This window comes from Rattus norvegicus, chromosome 19 (genome assembly GCF_021556685.1).
Source record: "Rattus norvegicus strain SHRSP/BbbUtx chromosome 19, alternate assembly SHRSP_T2T, whole genome shotgun sequence".
NCBI classification, from domain to species: Eukaryota; Metazoa; Chordata; class Mammalia; order Rodentia; family Muridae; genus Rattus; species Rattus norvegicus.
Genome location: NC_141552.1, coordinates 33,200,182 through 33,225,013, shown reverse-complemented (window position 1 = coordinate 33,225,013; position 24,832 = coordinate 33,200,182). Strand labels below are relative to the sequence as shown.

General features: G+C 48.8%; 1 protein-coding gene and 1 long non-coding RNA gene across 11 annotated transcripts in view; one reads left to right on the top strand and one right to left on the bottom strand.

Moving 5' to 3' along the window:
- The window catches only part of Brd7 (bromodomain containing 7), a 28,655-nt gene extending 25,708 nt beyond the window's left edge, over window positions 1-2,947 (bottom strand). For 2 of the 4 annotated variants that reach the window (XM_087594796.1, XM_087594797.1), the window contains exons 1-2: window positions 2,675-2,947; window positions 2,275-2,483 (exon numbers count right to left, since the gene is read on the bottom strand). In XM_087594796.1, the coding sequence (XP_087450922.1) occupies window positions 2,275-2,483; window positions 2,675-2,723 (258 nt within the window). In that variant the 5' untranslated portion in view covers window positions 2,724-2,947. The remainder of the gene's footprint in view (window positions 1-2,274; window positions 2,484-2,674) is intronic. The other 2 variants (NM_001401243.1, NM_001401242.1) reach the window with 1 other exon arrangement.
- On the top strand, window positions 1,902-24,569 carry LOC120098503 (uncharacterized). 7 transcript variants are annotated; one of them, XR_015643965.1, is made up of 9 exons: window positions 3,466-3,535; window positions 6,130-6,211; window positions 6,747-6,867; window positions 7,328-7,371; window positions 11,492-11,585; window positions 11,707-11,900; window positions 13,047-13,321; window positions 16,371-16,455; window positions 23,984-24,569. It is a non-coding gene; the product is annotated as an uncharacterized LOC120098503 (long non-coding RNA). The 7 variants fall into 7 exon arrangements; XR_015643966.1 differs by lacking the exons at window positions 3,466-3,535; window positions 16,371-16,455; window positions 23,984-24,569 and adding exons at window positions 1,907-2,168; window positions 12,063-12,271 and having other exon boundaries at window positions 13,047-13,181; XR_015643968.1 differs by lacking the exons at window positions 3,466-3,535; window positions 6,747-6,867; window positions 7,328-7,371; window positions 23,984-24,569 and adding exons at window positions 1,940-2,168; window positions 12,233-12,271 and having other exon boundaries at window positions 16,371-19,144.
- The last annotated feature ends 263 nt before the right edge of the window (window positions 24,570-24,832 follow it).

The following is a 24,832-nucleotide window of genomic DNA, read 5'->3' as shown; positions in this document are numbered from 1 at the left end:
GTTGAGACCCTGAGGAACCAGGGCTTTAGGCAGCTGAGTGGTGCAATTAGGGAAGCAGCCATTACTACCTTGCAAAGCTTGCCAGAGGTCTGCTCTGTCCTCACCTAATCCTTTCTGTGTATGCAGTCTAGAGAAACATCCTAACACATGCACACAGTAACATATCGAAGATAATTATCAACATGGGTTGTTTTTTTCTTTTCTTTTGAGACAGGGTCTGTGTAGCCCTGGCTGTCCTGGAACTTGTTCTGTAGTCCAGGCTGGCCTCACGAACTTAGAGGTCTGCCTGTCTCTGTCTCTCCAGTGCTGTGTGCTGTCACATGTGGCTTCATACTATGATTCTTAAGATGACCTGTACCTTAGAATCATCTGAACAATACAGGTGGCTGGCCGGTCAGGGTCCCCAGAATTACTGACTTAAAGGTACAAAGCAGAGCCTGAGAACAGACTGCAAAGCAGTGACCACCACAGCAATAAGCACGTGACCTGGAAACTTTTAAGATACACGTTCTTGGCTCAGAAGATAAAGTTGAGTTCTTCCTTAAAGAACACAAAAAACTAAGACAAAGAATAAAAAAATTAAGAGGGAAGGAAGTGATCAGAGAGGTACTTTTGCTAAACACCTCAGAGTGCAAACACTGTATCCACTGTTAAAGGAAAATGACAACAGAGAGCCAATCCAAAAGTTCTAAGAAAGCAAATACTGGTCACAGACTGAATCAGGACCCTTACCAGCAGCCAGAAAAGAAGTAAAGTCTGAGTAACTTTCAGTCTTAAAATTCTGAGAGAAGGGGGGAATGGAAAGATGACTCAACAATTCAGAGCATTGTTCTTACAGCTTTGGACAGCTTAGGACTGACTGCTTGTAACTCCAGCTCTAAGGAATCTGACACCCTCTTCTGGGCTCCACAAGTACCTGCATGCACCCCAATCCCATGCACTAAATTTTAAAATTCTGAGAGAAAATAGTTTTCAATTTAATTTTCTATACTGACTCAAACTCTGTTATCTGTATGAGAAGTCTACCCAAGGGCAAAGATTTTTAAATGTGGAGAGCATACCAAAATCTACCTATTCAATTTTTTTCTTAGGCTTCTAAGCCATCCATAATCCCAGCAACAGGAAAAAACAGAATGATAGCTACATACTGAGTTCTGGGCCAGCTGCACACCTGATGTCCGAGAGCCCAAGAGAATAATCAAGGCGAGTCTTGTTGAGCTCACAGGTAAAACAATCTACACGGTCACTTCCAAAGTTCTCAGTTAGAACAAAAGGACTCATGCCTGTGCAGTTTTGTAACTTAGGAAATGAGAACACCAGGCAGCCTGACCACAGCCTGAGACCACTGTCACGGTCAAACAACAAAATCAGGGCAGAAAGGAATACATCTAAAACATTTTCCCCTTCCTGAACAATTTAAGACATTTTAAAGAGACAATCTCTAAGGCTTGGCTACTCACCAATGACTGTACAAAGCAAAGAAAAATTCTAAAACCAAGCTTCAGAAAGGATGACTTTTAAAAAGCACTGATCAATTTAGCAAGCTACTTAAAGGCAGCTAAAATTCTGGAAGCACAGAATTCTAGGACAATTTCAGATATGGATGGCTCCAGTTACTAAGTTAATTCACACTATTCAGCCTACCTGGTAAATCAAGACATTAGATACTTATTCTTTTCTATTTAATGAAAATGATTGTTTATTTTTTACTCTTGGCTTATAATTATTTTAGGCTCTTTTCAAGAGTCTTAAACTTGACTCTTTTTTAGGGAGACAGTTGCATTAAGCAGCAGCAGCAGCAGCAGCAGCAGCAGCAGCAGCAGCAGCAGCAGCACAGGGTGGCCTCAGTCTCCTGCGTGCTGAGATTACAGGCACGTGCCATCGCCACACCTCGTCAGCTCGATTTGGCATTAAAATAGCTTATTTCAGAAGAACATGTGGACACCTGTAGATCGCCTTCACTTCTGAAGAACAGCTACGTTTGCAAAACCCCCCACGCTTTGTGGTGAATAACTTCTCACCCTTCCAGGACAATTATAAAAACAGCCTTTGAGGCAGCCACAGAAGACCAGGACTCAGTTGCTTGCAGGATGTGTGGGGACAGCGAGAGTGCTCGAGAGGATACCTAAGACAAGACTTGCTGAGCTCCCAGGCGATTCAGGCTTCAGGTCTGTCTTACTCCCACAAAGCCAGACTTCCCAGGTCCCTTGGTGTCCCACTGGATAGAGGGATAAGGAGCTGGACACGGGCCATAAGCAATATAGCCACCTTTACCTTGACTCTCCTCCGTTTTCTCCCCTTCTCTTCCCCCGGAGCCTGCTTCTCTCCTTTCTTCCTCTTTTTCCGTTTTCTGTCCTTGTGTTTGTCATGGTCGCTTCTGTCTTCGAAGAGGCTGGAGTCGTGCCCGGAGCTGCCCGTGGAGAGCTCAGTGACTTCGCTCCCTCCCACTTTGAGGACTAGCTTCAGGGGCTTCTCCACGTACTCTGAAACAAGAGCAGGGCGCAGGCTGACTCGGGGCAGACCGAGAGCTGGCGCCCCACCTCCCAGCGCCCCACGAACACCCGCCGGGGCCGGCAGGCCCGAGTCGAACGCCGCCCCGCCGGAGGATCTCCGCGGGTCGGGGCCTGGCGGGCAGGGGCGGCGCGGCTCTGCTGGCAGGCCCGTGGTTCCTCACCCTCGTAGAAGTGTCGGTCCGACTTGTGCTTCTTGTGCTTCTTGCCCATGTCCCACCGGGCCCCAGAGCCCGCCCCCCGCGCCAGGCCCAGGCCGTGCGGCGCCGCTTCCGGTCCGGGCCAGGCGAGCGGAGGGCGGGAGCGGGGCCCGCGAGACCCCGCGCCGCGAGGCAGGGGGACGGCACGCGCCCGGCGGCGCGAGGTCCCTCACGAGAAGACCACGCGCGGGACGCGGCAGAAGCGCGAAAGCAGTGGCGGGAGGGCGAGAGGCCGGCGCACCGGCGGGAGAGAAGGGCCACCAAGCGGTCTGGGTGCAGGCTGCGGCGCGTAGTGGCCCCTGGCGGCCGGAGGCGGCGCTGCAGCCTGTGGTGGAGGGCGGGGCCGTGTCTGGGGGCGGGCTCGGAGGCGGGGCCCGCCTCTCTGACTTTTTTTCTTCCCTGACTCTCTTCCCTCCTTTCTTGAGTCGTTTTAACTTTTCTTCACTTTTGTTTCTTGTCTTTAACAATAGTATTGAACTCCATCTGTACCGGATCTGGCAGAACCAAGAATACTGGTCCTGCCAATCCTAATGATCTTCGTTTGATCTCCAGGTTCCACATGATGGAGAGACTCTAATCCTGAAAGTTGTTGTCCTCTAACGTTTACATCCATTTGCATCCCTTACACAAACAAATAGATACAGAAAGAACAAAAACAAAGGTTTGTTGACGGTAGGGTAAAGCCTGCAAGAAGTTAACTAAATAAAACGCATCAAGTGTGGAGCAGTGCACTTGGAAAGCGAGACCGGAAGTGAAGGTGTGGCATGGATTCAAAGGCTGGAAACACAGCACTGCTTAATTTGATTATTTCAGATGACCAGGACGGTATGGGGATGGATTCCTTTAGTTTTATGTTTTTCTTTGTGGTTTAAAAATACAATTTATATGCTAAAATAACTGGAAAGAAAAGAAAGCTAAGGGTCTAGAAATTAGCTACAACTTGCTGAGAAAAGCTGATGAAGTTGCAACTATTGGCTCCCCAGGGAGGCCCAGGCTGCCTGCTGCTTTGTCTGCTTCTAACTTGTTCGTGGGTTGGTCAGTGCCCTTCCTGTTCTCTTATCTCTGGGTGCCCAGCCCTTCTGGGCAGTGGCTCACTGACAATTTTGTCCACTGGCACAGATAAGCCACGTTTAAGATCTGCTTGTGCTGGGTGTGGGTGTGGTGGTGCACGCGTGGGCGTGTGTGCTGGCGCATCCCAGCAACTCTAAGGCAGGAGGACTGAATCCCAGACTAGCCAGGGCTACATAGTGACATGCTATCTAAAAATAGTGCTCAATGTCACATGTCCAGAGGTGTCTGGGAAACACAGGAAACAAAGCCCTGTCAGTGTGTGTGTGTGTGGTGTGTGTGTGTGTTTGTGTGTGTGTGTGTGTGTGTGTGTGTGTGGTGTGTGTGTGTGTTTGTGTGTGTGTGGTGTGTGTGTGTGTGTGGTATGTGTGGTGTGTGTGTGTGTGTGTGTGTGTGTGTGTGTGTGTGTGACGATTTTACAAAATAGAAAAAGCAGGTAATATTTATATTTCCATTTTATAATGGAGGAAATGGATGCCCACAGAAGGAAGTAAGGTAGGGGTCAGATGTAGAATCAGTATTCAATCCAGGCCTGAACTGGAGTCTCAATCCTTTTCATTAGTTACTACACACAGTACAAAGGGTTCTATATGCCCTTTATAGTGCCCTATATGTTTTGTAAAATAAACTTACGATTTCTTTTTGTCCCGAAGAAAGAATCTGATAGCGATCATTTCTACTGTACTCAGAAGTGGACTTGGGAGTGGAGAGAAGACGCAGGAGTTAGAGCACTTGCTGTTTTTCCAGAAGGCCCGAGTTCAGTTCCCAGTACATACACACATCCACCAGCTCACAGAACCTGTAACTCCAGTTTCAGGGCGATGTCTCCTGCTTTGTCCTGACTCCTTGGGCACCTGCATTCACTCAGTGCACCTAGATACAATCTCACACACATAAATTGAAACAACAACAACAAAAACCAACACCAAGTTGGACTCTTGGATGATTTTTCCCAGCAAGATTTGTATATTTATTTCCATGTGTGGTACGCTAGGGAAGTAAACCTCTGTAGGAAACCTCAAAGTCAGCTCAAGACACTCCAAGACCAGGTTCTCAGCACAAAAGAAGTTTAGTTGCTTCAGAGACACAAAGGCCAGGGAGTAAGACACAAAGGCAGGAGATGGAGGATATAGGAGAAGGGGAAGAGGACAAGGGAGAAGGGAGATGGGTATTTGTCCCAGGACTGTCTCTGGATACAAAGGAGACAGACAGGGTTCACAGGTAAAAGGAGAAAACTGAGTGCCAGGATGAGGCGTTTAATTTTGACTGGGCATGTTAATTAGGTTAGCCAAAGTGGGCTTTTGATAGCTGGACCCCGGAGGGTAACTTCAGGAGGAGGAATTAGCCAAACAAGGGAATAGACTTTGGTGGCTAGTTTTAAATATTTAGCAAGGCAGAGAGAATGGGCAGAAGGACAAGGCCTGTTAGAGCCATGCTTGCCACACATGAGCTGGCCAGAGTCCCTTCACTGCTACTTTTAGGTAATGCATTTTTAGGTAAATGGCCTATAGCCGAGCTACCCCAGCCCTGTAGCTTAATCTTGAATTCCAGTGTTGAGATGAAAGGCTGATATTTTAGGACCCTGCCGTTTGCAAGTGATAGAAAACCCAATTTGAGCTGGACTTGAGGCTCACACCTTTAATCCCAGTACTGCAGAGGCAATAGGCAGAGAAGCAGAGGGGCAGAGGGGCATAGAGGCAGAGAGGCAGAGAGGCAGAGAGGCAGAGTGGCAGAGAGGCAGGGAGGCAGAGAGGCAGGGAGGCAGAGAGGCAGGGAGGCAGAGAGGCAGGGAGGCAGAGTGGCAGAGAGAGAGGCAGAGAAGCAGAGTGGCAGAGAGAGAGGCAGAGAGAGAGGCAGAGGCAGGTGGATCTTTGTGAATTTGAGGCCAGTCTGGCTTACAAAGAGTTCCAGGATAATCAGGGCTATTGCCCTGTCTCAAAAAACCAGGAGAAGGAGGAAGATGAGGAAGAGGAAGAGGAAGAGGAGGAGGAGGGGGAAGAGGAGGAAGAAGAGGAAGAGGAAGAAGATGGTAGAGGAGGAGGAGGAGGAGGAGGAAGAAGAGGTGGAATAGGAGAAACAAGAAGAAAGAGAAAGAAAGACCCAATGTGAATTATTTCAAGTCAGTAAAAAAGGGGATTTATCAGTTTACTTGTCTCAAAGGTGCTGTTGGTCTCCCCAATACCCTCTCAAGCTTCTGTCCAGTCCTACCCCATATAGTTGGAAACATGACCACCAGCTGTTGCTGGGATCTTTATGTATCCTGACAGCTGGGGAAAAGATCTCAGCTTCACCTAGAAAAAAAAACTCAGGGAAGAATGCTGGTTGACAAACTTGAGACATTTGTTTTGTAGGCGATGGATCCAGCCTGGGTACCAAGTCCAACCTGGTGGCCAAAAGGACTGGGACAGGGAAGGTGAAGCTCCTCTGGTGAAGGTAGCTGCAGTTTCCCACAAACCACGTCTGTTACCTTGGTGAGGTTGGAGACTCGGGTTGGAAAACTGGCGGTTGTGCGGGCAAAGGAACTCCGCTGGAGTGAAATCAACTCCCCCACCCCGACCCCAGGATCCTCTAAAGCAGTCATTCCCAATGCTGTGATCCTTTAATCTGGCTCCCCATGTTATGGTGACCCCCAACCATAAATTATTTCCATTGCTATCTCATAACTGTAATTTTGCTACTGTTATGAAGTTGTAATGTAAATAGATATCTGTGTTTTTGATGTTCTTGGGTGACCCCTGTGAAAAGGTCATTCGACCCCAAAAGGATGGAGACCCACAGGTTGAGAACCACTGTTCTAATGAGTACTCAGGTCAGCTTCTCAGTTGTTGGGTGTTTGAAGACGAGTCTCTGAGCCAGTCACCTGTGGCATGCCTCCTGGCTCCGGGCTGGACTTGGCTTTCCTGCCTGTGCCTAGCCCTGTGTGCTCTCTAAGGGCAGGGCTAACTCTGTTCTCTTGGAACATATACAGCAAATCAACTGCCACTCTCCCAGTGCTTCTTAAAGGTCTCTCTCCCTCTCCTCCTCCCTGACTCCTGTACGTCCCGTGATGGAGGAGGAAGAGGACCTGCTTGCTTCATTTGTACTTCAGGGTGAGTAGCTTCTGCCTTTCAGAATGACCCTCCACAGCTAGAGAGGAAGCTAAGTGCACGGGGCAGAAGTCACGGCTCACAAAACTTTTCTACAAGAACCCCAAGACATCCACTTTAGAATTCCTAGCTCAAACCCTGCGCCTGGCACATACCATTTGTGCGTCAAATTGAAGTTTTCTGCTTGCGACATTCAGATAAGACCTAAGCCCTGGCCAATATCCCAATCATAGTCTTGGGCAGAGAGCCCAGCCTAGCTGCGTCTAGACTCCCGACTCAAAGAAACTAATATTTACTTAAGCTACTACGTTTGGGATAACTTGCTATGTAGTAGGCAACTAAGTAATATGCCCAATGGGGACACTCCATGCTTGCTCTGGGTCTGCAAAACAAACTAAAGGGACATGAATGCACTGAATCGTTGCACACAAGACTGCCTTTCACTCTTATTCTGACTTGGCAGGAGGAATATGTCATCTCTAAATAATTGGTGGAGACACTGAGTCGGTAAGTCAGGTGGCTTATCCTAGGTCACATAGCTTGCTTGCCTGAGACTTAATCATGTCCACCTTCCCCTCACGTTCTACTTTCTAATCTGTATGCCACATGGCTCTTGGCAGACAGATCCACCTGGGGTTCCACATGTTTGCAATAGAGTTGGCCTCCATTGAGATCAGGAAGAGAACGCATATGCCGGTGTACACTTGCTAAACAGCCATGGAAAGTATTATGAGGAGCAGAAGGTGTGACTGCTATTCAGACTTGTGGGTCCTGTAGACAAGGACAATGAACAAAGTTACCTGTGCTAGGAGAAGGTGACTGTTTCCTCACTGGAATAATTCTGTGGTGTCAGAAAGTCAGATTTTGTATCACCTTATAGTATCTGTGACCCTAATCTGCTTGAAAGGAAAGCTTCCTGGAGAGAGCGGAAATGGAGAACTATCTCACAGAAGAGCAAGGGCACAGCTCTGGGAGAGGCTCAGGCTGGCTTTGGGCTTTTATTGGTTGCTTTCTTTACCCCTCTGGACTGTGCTCAGCAACTCCAGCATATTGTTTAACAGTGTCCTCCAAAATTGAAACATTCTGTCCTTCAGGGAAGCTCTTAAAACACAAAGGTAAACAACTCAGCATAGCTCCAGGAAGTCCCTGAAATTGACTAGATTTAGTAGGCTCCTCTCTGTCAGACTAAGCAATAAAAGCTGAGGGCCCAGCTCAGACCTAAGAAGACCAAGCTGGGAAAAAGATACAGACAAGCCAAGCTACAAAGAAGACTCTGACACCAGACAAGGCTGCTCAGCAGAAACGCAAAACCAGCTGAGGAGCCTAGAAGGCTTTTAGACTACTAACAAAGGATACCCTCCAACCTATTGAGGGGCATGCGAGCTGTACTCCAGATTCCCAGTTTTGTGAGCTGTCACATGCTGGGGTGGGCTTTAGTGATGCAGCTGTCTTTGAGACATTTCTGCACCTGTAGTAATTCCTCACCCATATTCCTGTAAGTAACCCCAATTAAACTCATTCGTTCAGCAAGTTGGGACTTTTGTGGTATCCATATCTTGATCTACCGTGGGCTTCCTCTCTGGGGTAAGTAGATGTATGTGTGATAATCTCCCAAGGAAAAGTTCTGTTACGCGACACAGGAGAACAGTATCTATGTCCATGTTGAAGAGGGCAGGTCTGGCACAGTATAGGCAGTACCTCATGAAAGCCATCTCAATGGGACTGACTACCGGTGTTCTCTGTGTTGCGAATGCCTTGTTGTGACTGTTACAAACAGGGCTGGGGCTGCAGCTCGGCAGTAGGGTGGTGTCCAGCATGGATAAGGCCCCGAGCTTCATCCAAGTACTGGGAAAACGGACTGGACAGCAATTATCGATTAGCTGGCTAGTTGGTGAGAGTTAGAATTTTGAGTCTCAGGCCAGGGAAACCCTACAGAAGCTCTGCGGAGGGACAGAGTTGTCCCAAGGCCAGGATTCATACTTAGAGGTTTTGTGACGCTGGGTATATCTGAAGGGGCTCTCCCACTCTGGACCCCTCTGTCTCCTCCAGTCAGGCTTGGTACCTCAGTATGATGGGTAAAGGGGCTCTGCCCAAGTTGAGCATGGCTCTGGCAGGCCTTGCCCTTCTCCTTGATTCTTCTGCCTTAAAAAATGTTAGATTCCCTTCCTAAATCTAGCCACAAGGTCCATCCCCTAATGTGGCCAATCCCTCCTCCTGAAGCTGATGACCAAGGTCCACCTATCAAAGTATTGAAGTCCAGCAACCAAAAGCTCCCTTAGGGGGCTCACCTAATTAACACGCCAATCAAAATTAAATACCTCATCCTAATATGGGGAGTCCTTCTTTACTTTTGTAAACTGCCATTTTCCTATGGGCCATGTCAGTCAGTCTCTTCTCTGTCCAGAGGCAGTCTTTTGTCCTCTGGGACAAATACCCCTGCACCCTTGTTCCCTTCCTCTTCTCCCTTGTCCTCTAACTCCTGTTTTTGTCTCTTATTCCCTGCCCTCTGTCTCAATAAATCTCGTTTGTGCCAAGCACTTGGTCTTGGGTGTCCTGAGCCCATACTTTCCCTAACAGTGTGTATAAGGATGAATGAACATGAGACCAATGTGCCAAGGGAATTGATTAATATACAGAAAGTGCTTGGAAAATGTCACTTCTAACATGACATTTTAAATATTTGTGGTCCTTTAAAAAATGTGATTTAGGTAGCATCAATATCATCTCATTAATCCTGTCTCAGTCATATCTGGGCTCTCAGGGCCTGAGCTACCCCTTGCCATCACCCCCTCTCCCCAAGTCCCCTCATCCCCTCACTCTGACCTCCTCACTTGCTTCTGTCACACTGTCTGCTCCATTGGACTTTCAACATCCTGAGGATGGGGACCTTCAGGGCAGGGACCCTGCACCTTCTGGTTGAAAACAGGCCATTCTCCATTCTTGTTTAAAAAAAAAACAACGAATGAATAAATGAGCCTCCCTGTGTTAGGATAATGAAGCCCTCCCTCCTTCCTTGCCTGGGTGGGGGTCTTTTCTGGAGAACCAGAGATGAGTGTGTGTCTTTCTAAGCAGCCCGTGGAGGAGCTAGGCACAGTGCAGGTGGCCACTGGGGGGAGTGGCATTCCCAGATAATGTGCCCAGCTCAGCCTCTGCCCTCTGAGCCCTGCTCCTTAGAAGGATTGTTTGTTCAGTAGCTTGAAAGGCTTTAACCATAGGGCTTCCATGAAGAGAGGATACACTTCAGGCCACATCTGATGTCCTGGCCACCTGATCCTGGAATAGACTGTGACCTCCATCACCTGTAGTGGAGGTTAATAAACTCCATGGCCTTGTTCTGGGACATCCTGTGGGACCCTCTTAAGTTTTCATGTATACAGACAGGTGACCCAGGTGAACTTGAACATCATGATCGCTGTCCTCACCTCTGTTCACCTTGCTCTTTAAAGCTCACTCTTGTACCAGGAAGGCAGGTGAGGAGCTCTAGGGGCTGGGAGTTTCCATTCCTAGCTGTGTCTCTTCTCCGTCTGACTTTAGTTTGCTCATCCGAGGAATGGGTGACCCACGTAAGTGTGGACCAGAAGAGGAGTGAGAGTTTGTGGCACTTTCCAGAAGGCCTGGTTCTTCTGCCTACTTTGTTAGGGAGTCCTTCTCTCTCCCAGAGAGGGAGAATAGTAGCTCAGGACCCTTACAGTTATAGAAAGTGTCCCAGTTTGACAGGATAGGTGTGTCAGGGTCTTCTTGGTGCCAGCCTGTCAGCTCTTCTGGGAGAGGCCATGAGGCATAGATAGGGCCTGAGGGTGGTTAGTGAGCAGCACTTTGGAGATGCACCGGTCTGAGGTAATGTGTGGTCACACGCAGTTGACAGTGCAGCTTTTCTGGCTGCTTTCAGTCTCTGCCAAGTCTCCTCTTGCTTCTGAGTGCTCAGAGAAAAGGCAGCAAGTGGCAACTCTCCACGTGGGGATCCTGTGCCACTTCTGCAGTGTGGTCTCAGAAGGGCTGCTGTGGGTGGGTTGTGCCACGAGCCACACACCGATGCTCCTTGTGCCAGCCCAAAGGCCATAACCAGCCTCAGTCCCAGGGTTTATCTCAGAGACAGAGATCAACATGGAGCCCCGGACCCGATAGAAAGGGTAACCCGAGGACTTTCATCTGTCCCTCTCCTTCCTCCCTGTGAGCCCACCTACTGGTTCCTGCAGACCTCCTATGTGCCAGGTGCCCCTGGGAACCAGGAAGAAGTTGGCTGTGCTCCACCTGCTTTGGCCTCACGGAGTTAGCAACATTGTGTGGGAGACTCTTGCCATGTACGAGACGACATTGGCCACTGCTCAGCTGCAGATGTGCTAACTCTAATGAAGGAAGCAGAGTGGTTAGGGTGAGGCTTTGTCCCAGCCTGGGGTTCTGGCAAGGTCCTCCTGAGCATGACATTCTCAACATGAGGAAGTTTGAGAGCCTTAGGAGTGCCTAGAGCAGTGGTTTTCAACCTGGGGGTCATGGTCCTGTTTGAAAACCTCTATCTTCAAAAGTATTTACATTTCAATTCATAACAGGAGCAAAATTATAGTTATAAAGTAGCTATGAAAATAATGTTATGGTCTGGTTCACCACAACACGAGGGACTGTATTGCAGGGTGGCAGCCTTCGGGAGGATGAGAACCCCTGCTGTAGAGGAAATAAGGACCAGGAGAAAAACCAATGGGGAGAAGCAGGAAAAGTGATGAGAGGTACTTGGTCCCAAGACAATGCAGTGGTGGGATGCAGAGATTAATCTTCCCCTCGAGGGGCAGGCCTGGCTTCTCAAGCCCCCGTCAGACAGCGTGGTCGACCCTGCGTCCTCTGTCATAGACTCCACTCAGTTGTTCCAGACGACTCTCCTGAGAAAGTGGTGGCTACTGACCCTGAGCACTCCACACCTCCAGTTACTGGCTACATCCTGCAACATCGAGGCACGTGGCACGTTCCACATTCATCCAGCAAGCAGCAGAGGGCTCCTCTGCTCAAGGCAGAAGAGGCCAGGCTCAGAGCAGGAGTGCGACAAGGTCAGTGTAAGGGGCCAGAGTGGACTGGGCAGAGCGTCAGGAGGCGTGGCTCATGTGTGCAATTTTGTCTATGAGACTAAGGCCGGAGAAGGGGATGCATGTCCAGTTTCACAGTTTTGTTTTTAGATTTTATGTATCTGAGTACACTGTTGCTGTCTTCAGACACACCAGAAGAGGGCGTTGGATCTCATTACCAATGGTTGTGAGCCACCATGTGGTTGCTGGGAATTGAACCCAAGACCTCTGGAAGAGCAGTCAGTGCTCTTAACCACTGAGCCATCTCTCCAGCATCCAGCTTCACAATTTAAGAAATGGTGCTTTGACTTCTGCAGACCCAGAGTGGACTTTGGAGACGTGGCCGAGGGACCCAGGTTGCTGTGCTGTCCCGAAGGGAAGGATGTGGGGTGTATGGGTTGGTATGATGGGATAATTGAGAGTCATTTGGGGGACATTTGGTGGGGTTAAGGAGTGATCCTAGAGGTACTGCTTGAAGGAGAGGCCAGGTGTGCAAACAGACCAGCATAGAGAGCATTCGGAACCTCAAGAGGAATTGAGATTGTGCAGGAAGAGGGAGGGGACTGACCTGAGGGGAAGGGACTGTAGGAAGCTTCCAGGCTAACGGGCCAGAGAAAGATAAGGAAGATCAGTTAGGGGCAGGAAGAGGATTCAGACAGTGGGACCAAATTTCAGGGAGGTGAGAAGCCTTCTAAGAGTCTTCGGGGCTTGTGCAAGCATACAGGATCATGTATGCCAGGGCACTGAGGTGGGGAGGCTGGGTGATGGAGGACTGAGAAAGTGAAGCAGAAGAAGGGTCTGAGGGTTCTGAAGCTGGGTGGTACAGAATGGACTTCATTGTGTAAAGTAGGAAAACTCAAATAGTATGGCCCTTAGAGATGTCTGGGCGTTGTTGAGGAGCCCTGCATAGGGACAGATGGCAACTCAGAAAAGCTCTTGTAGGCCCAGGCTCACGTTCTGATGGCCTCCCTTTGAGTTCTCCTCTAAGAACAGATCCAAAACCTTTACACAAGTGCTTAGCAGGTGGCCAGAGGTGGCTCTGGGTTTGGACTGGGATGCTCTTACTAATGCCAGAGTTCTGGCTCTGTTCAAGCCAGCTGTGAAGTTTGCATGTGTCTCTTTCCTCTCTAGGTCTCAACATGACCATCTCCACGGCAGAGGAGGGCCAGGTGCTGGCGTTCACGCTCTGGTGCTTGTGAGAAAGTGCTCCCGACCATTATCGGTCTCAAAAAAATAAAGAGTTTTATTTAAGAAATTTGAAAGCTGGACACAGCGGCACATGCCTATCATCCTACATGCAAGGGGCCGGGGCAAGGCAAACAAGCCTTCAAGTCCATCCTTGACCACACAGGAGGATGGAGACCTGCTTGGACTGCGTGCGACTCCATCTCAAAAAAGAAAATCATGTGCGTGTTAGTGTTTCCTTCTTGATTTAGTTATTTAGATTTTGTATTGCTGGCTTTGGTTCATGGTTTCAGAGGGTCCGTCACAGTGGGGAAATCATAGCAATGGGAGCTCTTTTTTTTTTTTTTTTTTTTTTTTGGTTCTTTTTTTCGGAGCTGGGGACCGAACCCAGGGCCTTGCGCTTCCTAGGTAAGCGCTCTACCACTGAGCTAAATCCCCAACCCCAGCAATGGGAGCTCTTGATGGATGTTGTTCACTTCTTGTCGGAGAGGAAGAGAGGGAGGAGGAGGGAGGGGGAGAGGGAGAGGAAGGGGAAGGGATAAGGGGGAGAGGGAGAGAGAGGGAAAGAGGGGAGGGAGAAGGAGAGGGAAAGGAAGGGGGAGAAGGAGAGAGAGAGGAAGAGAGAGAGGGGGAAGGAGAGAGAGAGGGAGAGGGAGAGGGAGAGGGAGAGGGAGAGGGAGAGGGAGAGGGAGAGGGAGAGGGAGAGGGAGAGGGAGAGGGAGAGGGAGAGGGAGAGGGAGAGGGAGAGGGAGAGGGAGAGGGAATTGAACTCAGGATTTCTGGAAGAGCAGTCAGTGCTTTTAACCATTGAGCCATCTCTCCAGTCCTCTCTCTTTCTTCCAATTACATTTATTCCTTCCTTCATTCATTCTTTCATACCTTTCCACTTGTGGCCCCCCAGGGATTGAACTCGGTCTGTCAGGCTTGGTGGCAAATATCATTACCTACTTGAACCAACCAACAGGCTTGCTTACCTGGTTCTTGCCCTTGCATTTCATGGCCCTCCACGTGGCAAAAACTCATTCTTGATGATGAGAGCTTCAGGTAGGGCAGCATCCAGCTGCTCAACTAATGCCTTAAGACTCAGGCTTGTTTTCTCCACCTCTTGGCCGTGCATCCTTCTTTAATGGTTTCACTACCTCCTCATGAATCCCAGTCCAGAGAAAACACGTTTCCTTTCCCCAAAGACCATCAAAGTCATGGGGTTGTCTTGGGGGGTTGATTAAGGTCATATGCTTTCCTAGACCCAATCATCACTAAGAGGTAACAGTGGGGTCAGCAGGGTGGCCACAGCAATAGAAATAGAATCCAGGTATAAGCCAAACCCAAATCAAAAGTCCTGGAACCTGGGCGAGGCAGATGCCATCTGACCTACACGGGCTTCCCAGAAAACAAAACAGGGGTGCTGACCTCCCAAGACCGAAGAATGGATGCTGGGAAGACAGCACAACCAAACAGAACCAAACAGTTTCTGTGGGAGATCTTCACGGGAACAAAGGGACATCTAGCCAGAGATGTGTGCAATCCAGTAGTACCTCGCTGGTGCTGCCCAAAGGAGAGCTGACAGGCAAGCTCTTTGCTAAAGAGAGACACAGTTTATGTAGGAAATGCAACATGCTTTAAAGCATGTTAACTCATGGGCTGGGACATAATCTAGTTCATGGAGTATCTGGCTGACATACATAAAGTCCTGGGTTGGTTCCGCAGTACGTAAACTGGACAAGGAGGTATCAGAAAGCCCAAGAGGTGGACACGGGAGAGTTATCCGTTCAGGGTCAGCCTCAGCTATATAATGAGTTTGAGGCCAGGCCTGGATGACATGAGATTCTGTACTAAATAAATAAAGGGATGAGATATTAACTAGTGTTCTTCATGAGATAGGTCTCGAGTGAAGAGCTGGTAGAGAGGTTGCACAGTGAAGCGTGACAGGGGGCATTTACCCGTTCTCCACTGTGACTTTGCCTCGTTGAGGCTCCAGAAGACCAGAATGGGAGTTGCTGACATTGTCAACTTGATCTATCTTGGCTCAACCAGATCCGTTTTGGCCAAGTGAGACAAAATCTGGCCAAGTTGTCAAAAATCACTGGGTTATTGGCACTCGCTCGTAACTGTGGCTGGCTTGTTGTAGTCATTTTACCCTATAGGTAGGCATTCGGGAAGGCTCTGATGAGTGAGGGTCTCTTTCTAGCTTCTGAGGCTATTACTTGCTTCTGTGACTGAACACCTAAGAGGAACGAGGTTTTCAGTTCACAGTCTCCGAGGGTCCATTTGGTCTCTTGGACTTGGGGGCTTGGTAAGAGCCTATGGTGGAAGAACAAGGAGGTAGAGAGAAGAGGACACAGAGGGATGGGGAGGAGAGAGAGAGAGAGAGAGAGAGAGAGAGAGAGAGAGAGAGAGAGAGAGAGAGAGAGAGTCCTGAGGACCAGCCCCCAGTAACCTAGTGACCTATTTCTTCCAATTGGGCCCTACCCCTTCTTTTCAGTACCTGCCAATAACACAATCACAGTTATCAATCACAGGATCCGTTATCTATTAAATCCAAATCTTTGTGATCTGATCTTCCTGAAAACACCCTCACAGGCACCCCCCGAACTCTGCACGACTGATGCCCTAGGTGATTCTTAATCCAGCCAAGATGACAAGCATGATTAAGTGTCATGGAAGAAATAGGAGGGGGATCTCAAATCTCCCCACTTCTCCGGAGGAAAGATCTCCAAAGTAAAGGCTGCTTCTGGCTTGCCTGCTCAACTTTTCCCTCTTCAAAGCTGCCCCTGATGCCCCGTGGTGGGAAGAATCATACTGATCTCTGTTTGATGTTGGCTTGGTAAGAGCTACCATGTCTTTGAGAAGTAAGGGGTCCACCTTGTCCCACTGACGGTGTTTTCCGCCCACCACAGTCAGAGTGGCCTGAAACATTAGTTGGAGAAGACCACACCACTGCCTGGTCATTCTCTCCGAGCACCTCCTATTTGACTCAGTTCACCTCTTCTGCAGTCCACAACGCTCTGTACGCCCTGATCACATGCCTGGCTCCCCTGACAGCGTCTTATGTTGTAATCTGCTTGACTTCTCACCCATGATTAGACTAATCTTAGTCTCTTGAGTAACCTCGACCCCAGTCTTTATACGCGCTCTTCCAGACTCTAGAGTTCTGTTTTCCCTCTCTTGAAACCTTCTCAGGTGTGCCCTCTTCTGGTTTCTCGGCATTGCATGCGTTTGCCTGTTTCATTGTCTTTAGTTTTCCTTATATTATTTATGTTTTTTTTGCAGTGCTGAGCATGGAAACCAGGCCTGTATTGTTGGCATCCAGGAATCACCTCACAAACCACCCAGGCACTGATCTCAGTCAAACAGGGTAGTGTATTGAATGCACCCCTTGGGGCTGATCGATCAGGGCCCCAGGCCAGACTCAAGAGCTGAGAATCTGACCCTAAGCCAGAAAGCTACAGAGATTTAAGCCTGAAATGTACAAACACCTGTGCCGAGTTATCCCACCAATCAGGATTTAGATCCTGTTCCCATTGGCTCTGGTGAGGTGACTTACCTAGCATTCCTGTCTTCGCTTGCCAACCGTGACATCAGTTACCCATGTGCATGTTTCCTTCTGCAAAGCAGGATGTCAGTTCCCAGGGTGGACTTTGGAACTCAAACTTTATTTGACCCCTAGTCAAAAGTTTATTCAAAATGGCTATCGTAGTGTCAGAAAGGCAGTGGTTATCTAGGCCCTAACATGCTAAGCCAGTGATCTACCATTGGGACACAGCATCTGCTCCTCCCATTCTTCCTCCCGTTCTGTTCTTTTATTTTCCTTTATTTTGTTGTTGTTTTCAAGACAGGGTTTCTCTGTGTAGCCCTGTCTGTCCTGGAACTCTCTCTCTGTAGATCAGGCTGGCCTCAAACTCAAAGAGATCTGCCTGCCTCTGCCTCCAGAGTACTGGGAGTAAAGGTGTGGGCCACTGCTTCTAGGTTTCTTACTTTCTTTTTAATACAGCGCATACCAGTGCCGTCTCTGCTGTAGCTGCCTGAATCGTATCTTGTTTCTCTGGTCCCTGCTTCAGATACTTGGGCCATATCAGTTTGTCCGTTCTGCTCTCTACTCTACTGTCCACCGGACCCTGGCATACTGCTCATCCAGCACTGTGTTCTCTTCCTCTAAGAGCAGACTTGTCCTCTGCTCACAGCCAGTCAGTAGGGGCAGCAGACTGCCTATGACTGACTGGTCCAGGAGTAGCTGTGTGACAGAGGACAGGGACAACGGAAACTCCCTCCTTGCTCAGACGTCGTTTGGAACAGTCTCAGGCAGCACATCGCTGGAAGCCAGTGCCAAATAGAAGCACATGTCCCTTGTTCAAAATGATTGACAGTTTAGCGCAGGTTGGTGGCACAGTACCAGAGAGGCTTGGGGCAGGAAGTTCAAGGCCAGACTGGCTACAGAGTGACTTCAAGGCTAGACGGAGCAATGTAGTGAGACCTTGTCTCAAAATAGAAAGTAGCCAGGTGTGGTGGTGCGTGCCTTTAATCCCAGCACCTGGGAGAGAAAGGTGGAGGGATCTTTCGTGAGTTCAAAGCCAGCCTGGTATACAAAGCGAGTTCCAGGCCAGCCAGGGTTACAGAGTGAGACCTTGTTTTAAAAATCCAAAAAGCACCCTCCCTCCTCAAAAAAGGAGGGGGCTGGAGAGACGGCAAGCAAGAATGCTTGCTGCTCTTGCAGAGGACTATAGTTCACTTCCTGGCACCCACGTTGGGCCGTTCACAATCACCTGTAACTCTTCAGGGAATCTGATCTTCTAGTCTCTGTGGGTACCCGGACTCACATGCACATACATCCCCACACACCGCATAACAGACATAAATGATAAGATCTCTTTTAAAAAGTAAAAAGAGGGTCTGGCAGAGAGCTCGGTAGAGAGGACACTTGACTAGCATATATGAAACAGGGTTCAGCTACTAGTCACACACACGTACACATGCACTCGCTCGCGCGTGAGCGCGCGCACACACACACACACACACACACACACACACATGCACGCATCCATGCATGCTGCATGCATGCATCTACAAAGGCAAGCATGGGTGGGAGTCTCAGATCTCTCAGCTCGGGGTTGGTTAGGTATATATGTGAGGAAGTAACCATATGAACCATTATTAAACAGACTTAAGTAAAAGTGCTTCCAGGACCATGTGTGGTGACAGTTTCTAGCCCCTCGCAAATCTCTAAGGATGACTCAGGTAACCTTGAATGGTGGTGGAAGGGAAGGAGACACTTGTACAACCTTGATTTGTTTGTTTGTTTGTTTGTTTGTTTGTTCTTAAAAAAGGAGGATGGGCTTTCCTGGAAGGGAGAGATTGCCAGGGAACAGAAATATCTCGAGTGTGAGTCCATAGCATGCAGGAGCTGAAGGCAGGGTACTGGGTGGGCTTCTTGTTTGGGGCTGGAAGGAGGGCAGATGTGGAAGAGTTCAGAGTTGGTTAAGGGATCAGGAGAGAGTGGAGCTAGCCAGAGGTACACAGTAAGGACGTGGCTCTGTGGTGTTGAGCTCGACTCTGTCCACCAGGGAGCTTACTGACCACAGGTAGGTCACCGATGGGACTGTGTGAACTGACTCATGGGCAGTGTAACATAACTTCCAACAAGTTTGTAGTGAGCAGAAAATGCAATGGTGCCCATGGAGGTTTTTAAATAAACCAAAACAGTACAGCTATAATCTACACCTTCTAAAATATCTTTTTTTTACATTTCATAACTCTAAAATCAGGATGAATTTTATAATCCACAGTGAAATGGAATTTCATTAGCAGCTTAGGATCTTTCCGGGTCCATTCTGTAGTCAGCACCATCTCACCAACAGGCTGGGCGGAATCAAAATGTTTGACAAGACCATGTCCATTTCCAGAAAGCATGCCACCAATATCTTTCCAGAGGACAGAAATGGTACCTTTTTCTCTGTGCCCTCAGATCCTGGCACAATGTTAAGATTTAATTAAGCAATTTTCAACCAATGGGTCTTGACCTCTTTGGGAGGATCAAATGACCTTTTTTTAAAAAAAAAAAACAAGAAAAAAAACAAAACAACAACAACAACAAAAACCCAACAGGGGTTGCCTAAAACTATAGGGAAACACAGATATTTCCATTATGATTCATAACAGTAGCAAAATCACAGTTATAAAGAGGCACAAAAAAAATCTTATGAACAGAGGTCATCAAAACATGAGGGACTGTATTAAAGACTGCAGTGTTAGGAAGGTGGGGAATCCCTGACAGTGCCTTCTAATTCTGATGAGGGCAAGAGGCAGCCAAAGGGTTTGGTTGACAGGATCTGATTTTGTTTTTGCTGTGCTGGGGTTCCAATCCAGGGCTTCCCAAATGCAAATACTAGACAAATGCTGTACCACTGAGGTACAGGTCCAGCCCTCCGAGACTGTTCTTGTCAATCAAACTCAACCTTCCCACCAGCCTGTGGCTAATAAGTGGTCATTGTACACCGTGTTCTTCCGGAGCCACCCACCCACTCCCTGTTGCAGGGTGGTCTTGCAGAACCACACCTGGTCCATCACACCCCCTCACCATCTTGCTCTCCTGTCCTGTTCCCCGAGCAACTCCACCCACATATATCACATCCTCTGGCCTCCGTGATTAATTAGCCCAGGGCTGAGCAAATCTGATGAGGTTTTGCTGTGTGGCAGCTGTTGATTGTCCCCCGTTGTGGCCCCTTGACACCTTCTGTTTGCATTCATGCTGACTCTATTTCCAGCTGCTCATCCTTGGTCTCTGCCTGAGGGTGCCCTCAGGCAGCTGGAGCCTGTTCTGTCCATGTGTGTGACTGGGGAGAGCAGCCAGGGGAGCAGGAGAGGGTGGTGGTGGGGAGATTCTTGGTTTGAAAACCTGAGTTCTTAGTCCAGGCCCTGGGATTCCCCTCAATTAAAGAGCGGCAGAGGCTGGTGAGGGAGCACCTCAATTCCTCTGAGATGTGCGTTCCACCCTGGGCCTCCCAGATTCTTTGTGGGGTTAGGCTATCTGCAACCACAGAGGTTTTATACTCTATACCACCCTTTGCTGGTGCCAGATCCTCTCTGGCCCACGTCTTCATCCTCCTGCCAATGTTCCATTGTCAATTCCCAGGGGTGTACTGCTTGTGTTCAGGTCCTTGACTCATAACTTCCTGACAGACAAGTGACCCCTTTCCTTGTCCGCGCTTAGGTGACTCCCCTTATCTCACTCTCATTAGCTGTCACACTTTGGGGTGGGGGATAGAGCCAGGCTGGGGAGAGCAAAGCCCAGAGGTGGCAGGTGATAGGCTTCTGACAATCGCGAAGGACCACACGCCTCTGTTCTGATGCTTTCTAAGAATCAGACACCAGTCAGTCTCCCTTGGGGTTCTCTCTTCCGGAAGTCGTTCTGCCGTGTACGGGATGTAAAGGAACTGAAAGAGTGTGGTTGGCTGTGGATGTAAGGGACATGTGCTTGGGATATGTTTCTTGCTTTCTCAGGTACAGCCTCGTCTACAGAGAATTCACACGGGAACCCAAAGAGGAATGAGGGCCGCCTTTCTTTCTTACCTCTTTCTGATCTTGTACCATCCTTCTCTTTGCCAGTCTCACCTCTCTGCTTTTTCAGGACCTAACAGAATCATCAGTTCGAGTGCTCCGACCGCCCCCCAGCCCATTCAAGTTTCCTACAATAAACCCGATGGGCTCTGCTTAACTGCCAATAGGGGAACCGCCCTTACGCCAAGTCCAAGCTCTTGTCCAATCAGCTGTGGCCTTGGTCTTTGGGTAGCTGGTCCAGTGAGATAGCCTCAACATCTCATATCTACTTCCCATTACTTGGTACAGATGAGAGCTCTGTGAGCTAGCTTACTGGCAGTTTCAGGATGGGAAAGATGACAGCAAGGAAGGTTGACATCGACCTCGATGGGGCACCCCCCCCTTACGTCCACGTGACCTCTTCCGTAATGAAGTTCCACAGTGTAATAACCAATGTTCTGGTATTAAGTGTGCTTAGTATTCATGTTGCTTTGGATCCTCATGGCAAGCCTTAGCCATCTGCTGTCTCATCAGCACACATGTAAACCCTGAAGGCGGCCATCCAGTTATCCAAGGAATGGTCTAGGAATTGGATCAAGAAGTACAATCTAAAACAGAGTGCCTAGCCACTGCTGCTCCTTGCCTGGCACGACCAAATCACCTTCGGGGACAGGAAGCCTCCGGTGTAGTCTCCATGGCCACAGAGAGACAAGCCTGGTGCATTTGACTGTTAATGTGCTAGGACACTAGGTGGGAGAGTTCCCTCTGCTCCACTCTGGCCATCCAGTTCTCACCAGGCACCCTCCTCCCTTCCATCCAGGCAGCCCAGCGCAGCTGGAGACAGCCCCTGGGAACCACCAGCGGCTTTATGATGTGCAGATGGCGTTTCCGCCAAGCCCCTTGCTTTTTATGTCGGTGGCCTCTGGGAGCTGTGCCAGCCCAGATGTCCCTGATCGTGAGAAAGCCTCCCCTGGCTAGGCTGGCATGAGATGCCAGGGATGAGGCTCCAGGCCAGCTCCCTCGGCTTGATTCTCTAGTGAGAGGACTTGGCTGGGAGCCTGAGAGAAGCATGATCCTGGGTCACCTGTGTCCAGCGTGTGGATTGGGGTGGTGCATCTCTCTGAGCTCACATAGGTGCTGTGCACCCAGCTTCTCAGAGGGATGAGGGATCGATTGCTTTTCCCTCATACATGTTTAGCTGACTGTGTCAAGTTCTCGGAGTACAGGCTACCCTCATCATCATCAGGAGTATCCTCCTGTAATAGGAGCAGTTCTACTCCATAGTGAGACACTGGGCCAGAGTCAGGAGCCATGACTTCCCCACCAGTTAAGCGCTATCAGGGACGAAACTTGTCTGCTGTCAGACGGCAACTTCCTCTAATCCGGAAAATGGGGCACTTCCGGCAAATCAGCCGTTTCCTTCCTTCCTTCCTTCCTTCTTTCCTTCCTTCCTCCCTTCTTCTTTCTTTTTTCTTTTCTTTCTTTTTCAAATTAAAAGCATTTCGGCTTTGAGTTTAATCAAAGCAAGAACCTTTATTTCATCTTCTTAAAAATGTTCTACTGGATACTGGACCTAGAGCCCTCTGCACACCAGGCAAACACTCTGTTCTTGTGCTACCGTCCCAGTTCCATAACTGTCAGGTTTCAAAATTGAAAATGATGTGCCTGTCTCTTCTAGCAGGCTTAAAAACTCCCCAGGGGGAGGAGGGTTGGAGAGATGGCTCAGTGATTAAGAGAACTGCCTGCTCTTCCAGAGGTCATTCCCAGCAATCACACGGTGGCTCACACCGTCTGTAATGGGATCTGATGCCCTCTTCTGGTGAGTCTGAAGATAGCGACAGTGTACTTGTATATAATCAATCAATCAATCAATCAATCAATCAATCAACTCAGGGATGGACTGAGCATTTTCTGCACCAGATCAGGAGCCTCACAGAGTGGATAGTGTTCCCTCTCTGTCTTCTCTAGAGCATTCGGAGGAGGCTGTGTTCCTGAAGAATGCTGCTTTCGATTGGCTATAAAGTGTCGTCCTCATGGTTAAAGGTTTGGTCCCTAGTGGCTGCTGATGCTGATAGATATCTGGGAGTGAGGATGCTCCTATTCCCAATGGCTAATCCATGGAACAGAGAGCTGGTAGATGTGGCCTGGTTAGAGGAAGTGGTCGCTGGGGGCATGTCTCTGAAGGGTGTGTCTTGTCCCAGACCTTCTCTTGTTCTCTGCTTCTTATCTGCCATTAGTCACAGTTGTCTGCCATGGCCTTCTGCTGGGATACTGTACTTAGCCTAAAATCCTTGGAGCCAACCATAAACCGAATCTTCTGAAACTAAGCAAAACAGTTAGTCCGGGCCCCCTCCCCCACCCCAGGTTTTTCACTCAGATATTTTGTAACAACAATGCTTAGGGAGAAGTTTGCTGATCAGCCTAGGGGGTGGGAGGTTTGGCTGTGAACACTTAACAGTGTGCTCCCACACAGGAAACTATAGTGTCTGTCTGTCTGTCTTTAGATGTTAGTGACAGAAGAGATGCCTAAAGGATCCTCTGTGGGAAGGAGAGGTAGGTCGTCATCTTTCGAAGCAGGGACACGGCTCCTAGTCCCAGGCCCTGGAGACAACTTGCCTATCCTATCTTTCTTTGCTCTGGCCAGAAGCACTACCAGCTTCTTGGAAAGCGTGGGAACTTGGGGGCAGTGCCAGTCAAAGCAGGTGCTGAGGTTGTATGAAAAAGAACCAGTTAAGAGACGGCTGGGCTTAGTCTGTACTGTGTAACCCAGCTCTGACTAAGAGCTCAGACCTCGGAGCTCAGTAGGAGCTCAGGCTGATGGACCTAAAGTAACTGCATGAATGAATGAAGACCTGGGTGCAGCCAGTGTTTGCTATGGAATCTTTTCTCTCTTACCCTTCTCCCCCCTTTCTTCTACAATTTCATCCCCCCAAACACTAGATAGAAAAGAAAAAAGGGATAGAAGGAAGAGGGCGTGACTATCATTAGACTACTTCCTGCTGATTGGGGGGGTTGAGTTCCTTGGGAGCAAGTTTGATCATTGCAGTCAGGATAGCTAATTCTTCTTTCTTCACTGCATACAATCATGGCTTAACAAATTATGGCCACCACAAACAACAACCCACCCTGCTTCACAGGGCTAAGCATTTATATGCCCTCTGAAAAGTCCCCAGAGTCCCACATGTCACACAATCGCAGAAACTGTCTGCTGCCGGTAAAATCACACCCCTGCTAGAGCACGAGGCAAATCACAGTCAGCTGCTGTGGGCGATGTGAAGCAGCCCCATATCCCACACCTGGGATTAAAATGAAAACAATTTTTATACTACTTCTCTGTGTTTTCTTTTTTAAAGAAAGATAACTTCTTTAGATAAGATGGATGAAGCAAAGAGGTGCAGGCTGACAGGAACCGGATGTAGACCTCTCCTGAGAGACACAGCCAGAATACAGCAAATACATAAGCGAATGCCAGCAGCAAACCACTGAACTGAGAACCGGACCCCCGTTGAAGGAATCAGAGAAAGGACTGGAAGAGCTTGAAGGGGCTCGAGACCCCATATGAACAACAATGCCAAGCAAGCAGAGCTTCCAGGGACTAAGCCACTACCCAAAGACTATACATGGACTGACCCTGGGCTCCAACCTCATAGGTAGCAATGAATAGCCTAGTAAGGGCACCAGTGGAAGGGGAAGCCCTTGGTCCTGCCAAGACTGAACCCCCCTGTGAACGTGATTGTTGGGGGGAGGGCGGTAATGGGTGGAGGATGGGGAGGGACCACCCCTATAGAAGGGGAGGGGGGAGGGGCTAGGGGGATGTTGGGAAAGGGAATAATAATTGAAATGTAAATAAGAAATACTCAAGTTGGGGCTGGGGATTTAGCTCAGTGGTAGAGCGCTTACCTAGGAAGCGCAAGGCCCTGGGTTCGGTCCCCAGCTCCGAAAAAAAAGAACCAAAAAAAAAAAAAAAAGAAACAAAAAAGAAATACTCAAGTTAATAAAGATAAAAAAGAAAAAAGAAAAAAAAAAGAAAGCCAACTTCCAAAATTGTCACTGCACCTGGGCCCATCGAAGGAGTGGAGTCCATACCCCTGGATCCCTACGTGTTAGGTAACATTCTAGGCTCTTTTACATCCATTCCTTTGATTATTGACATGTATGAATGTTTTATCTACATGTATGTCTGTGTGCCAGCTGGATGCCTA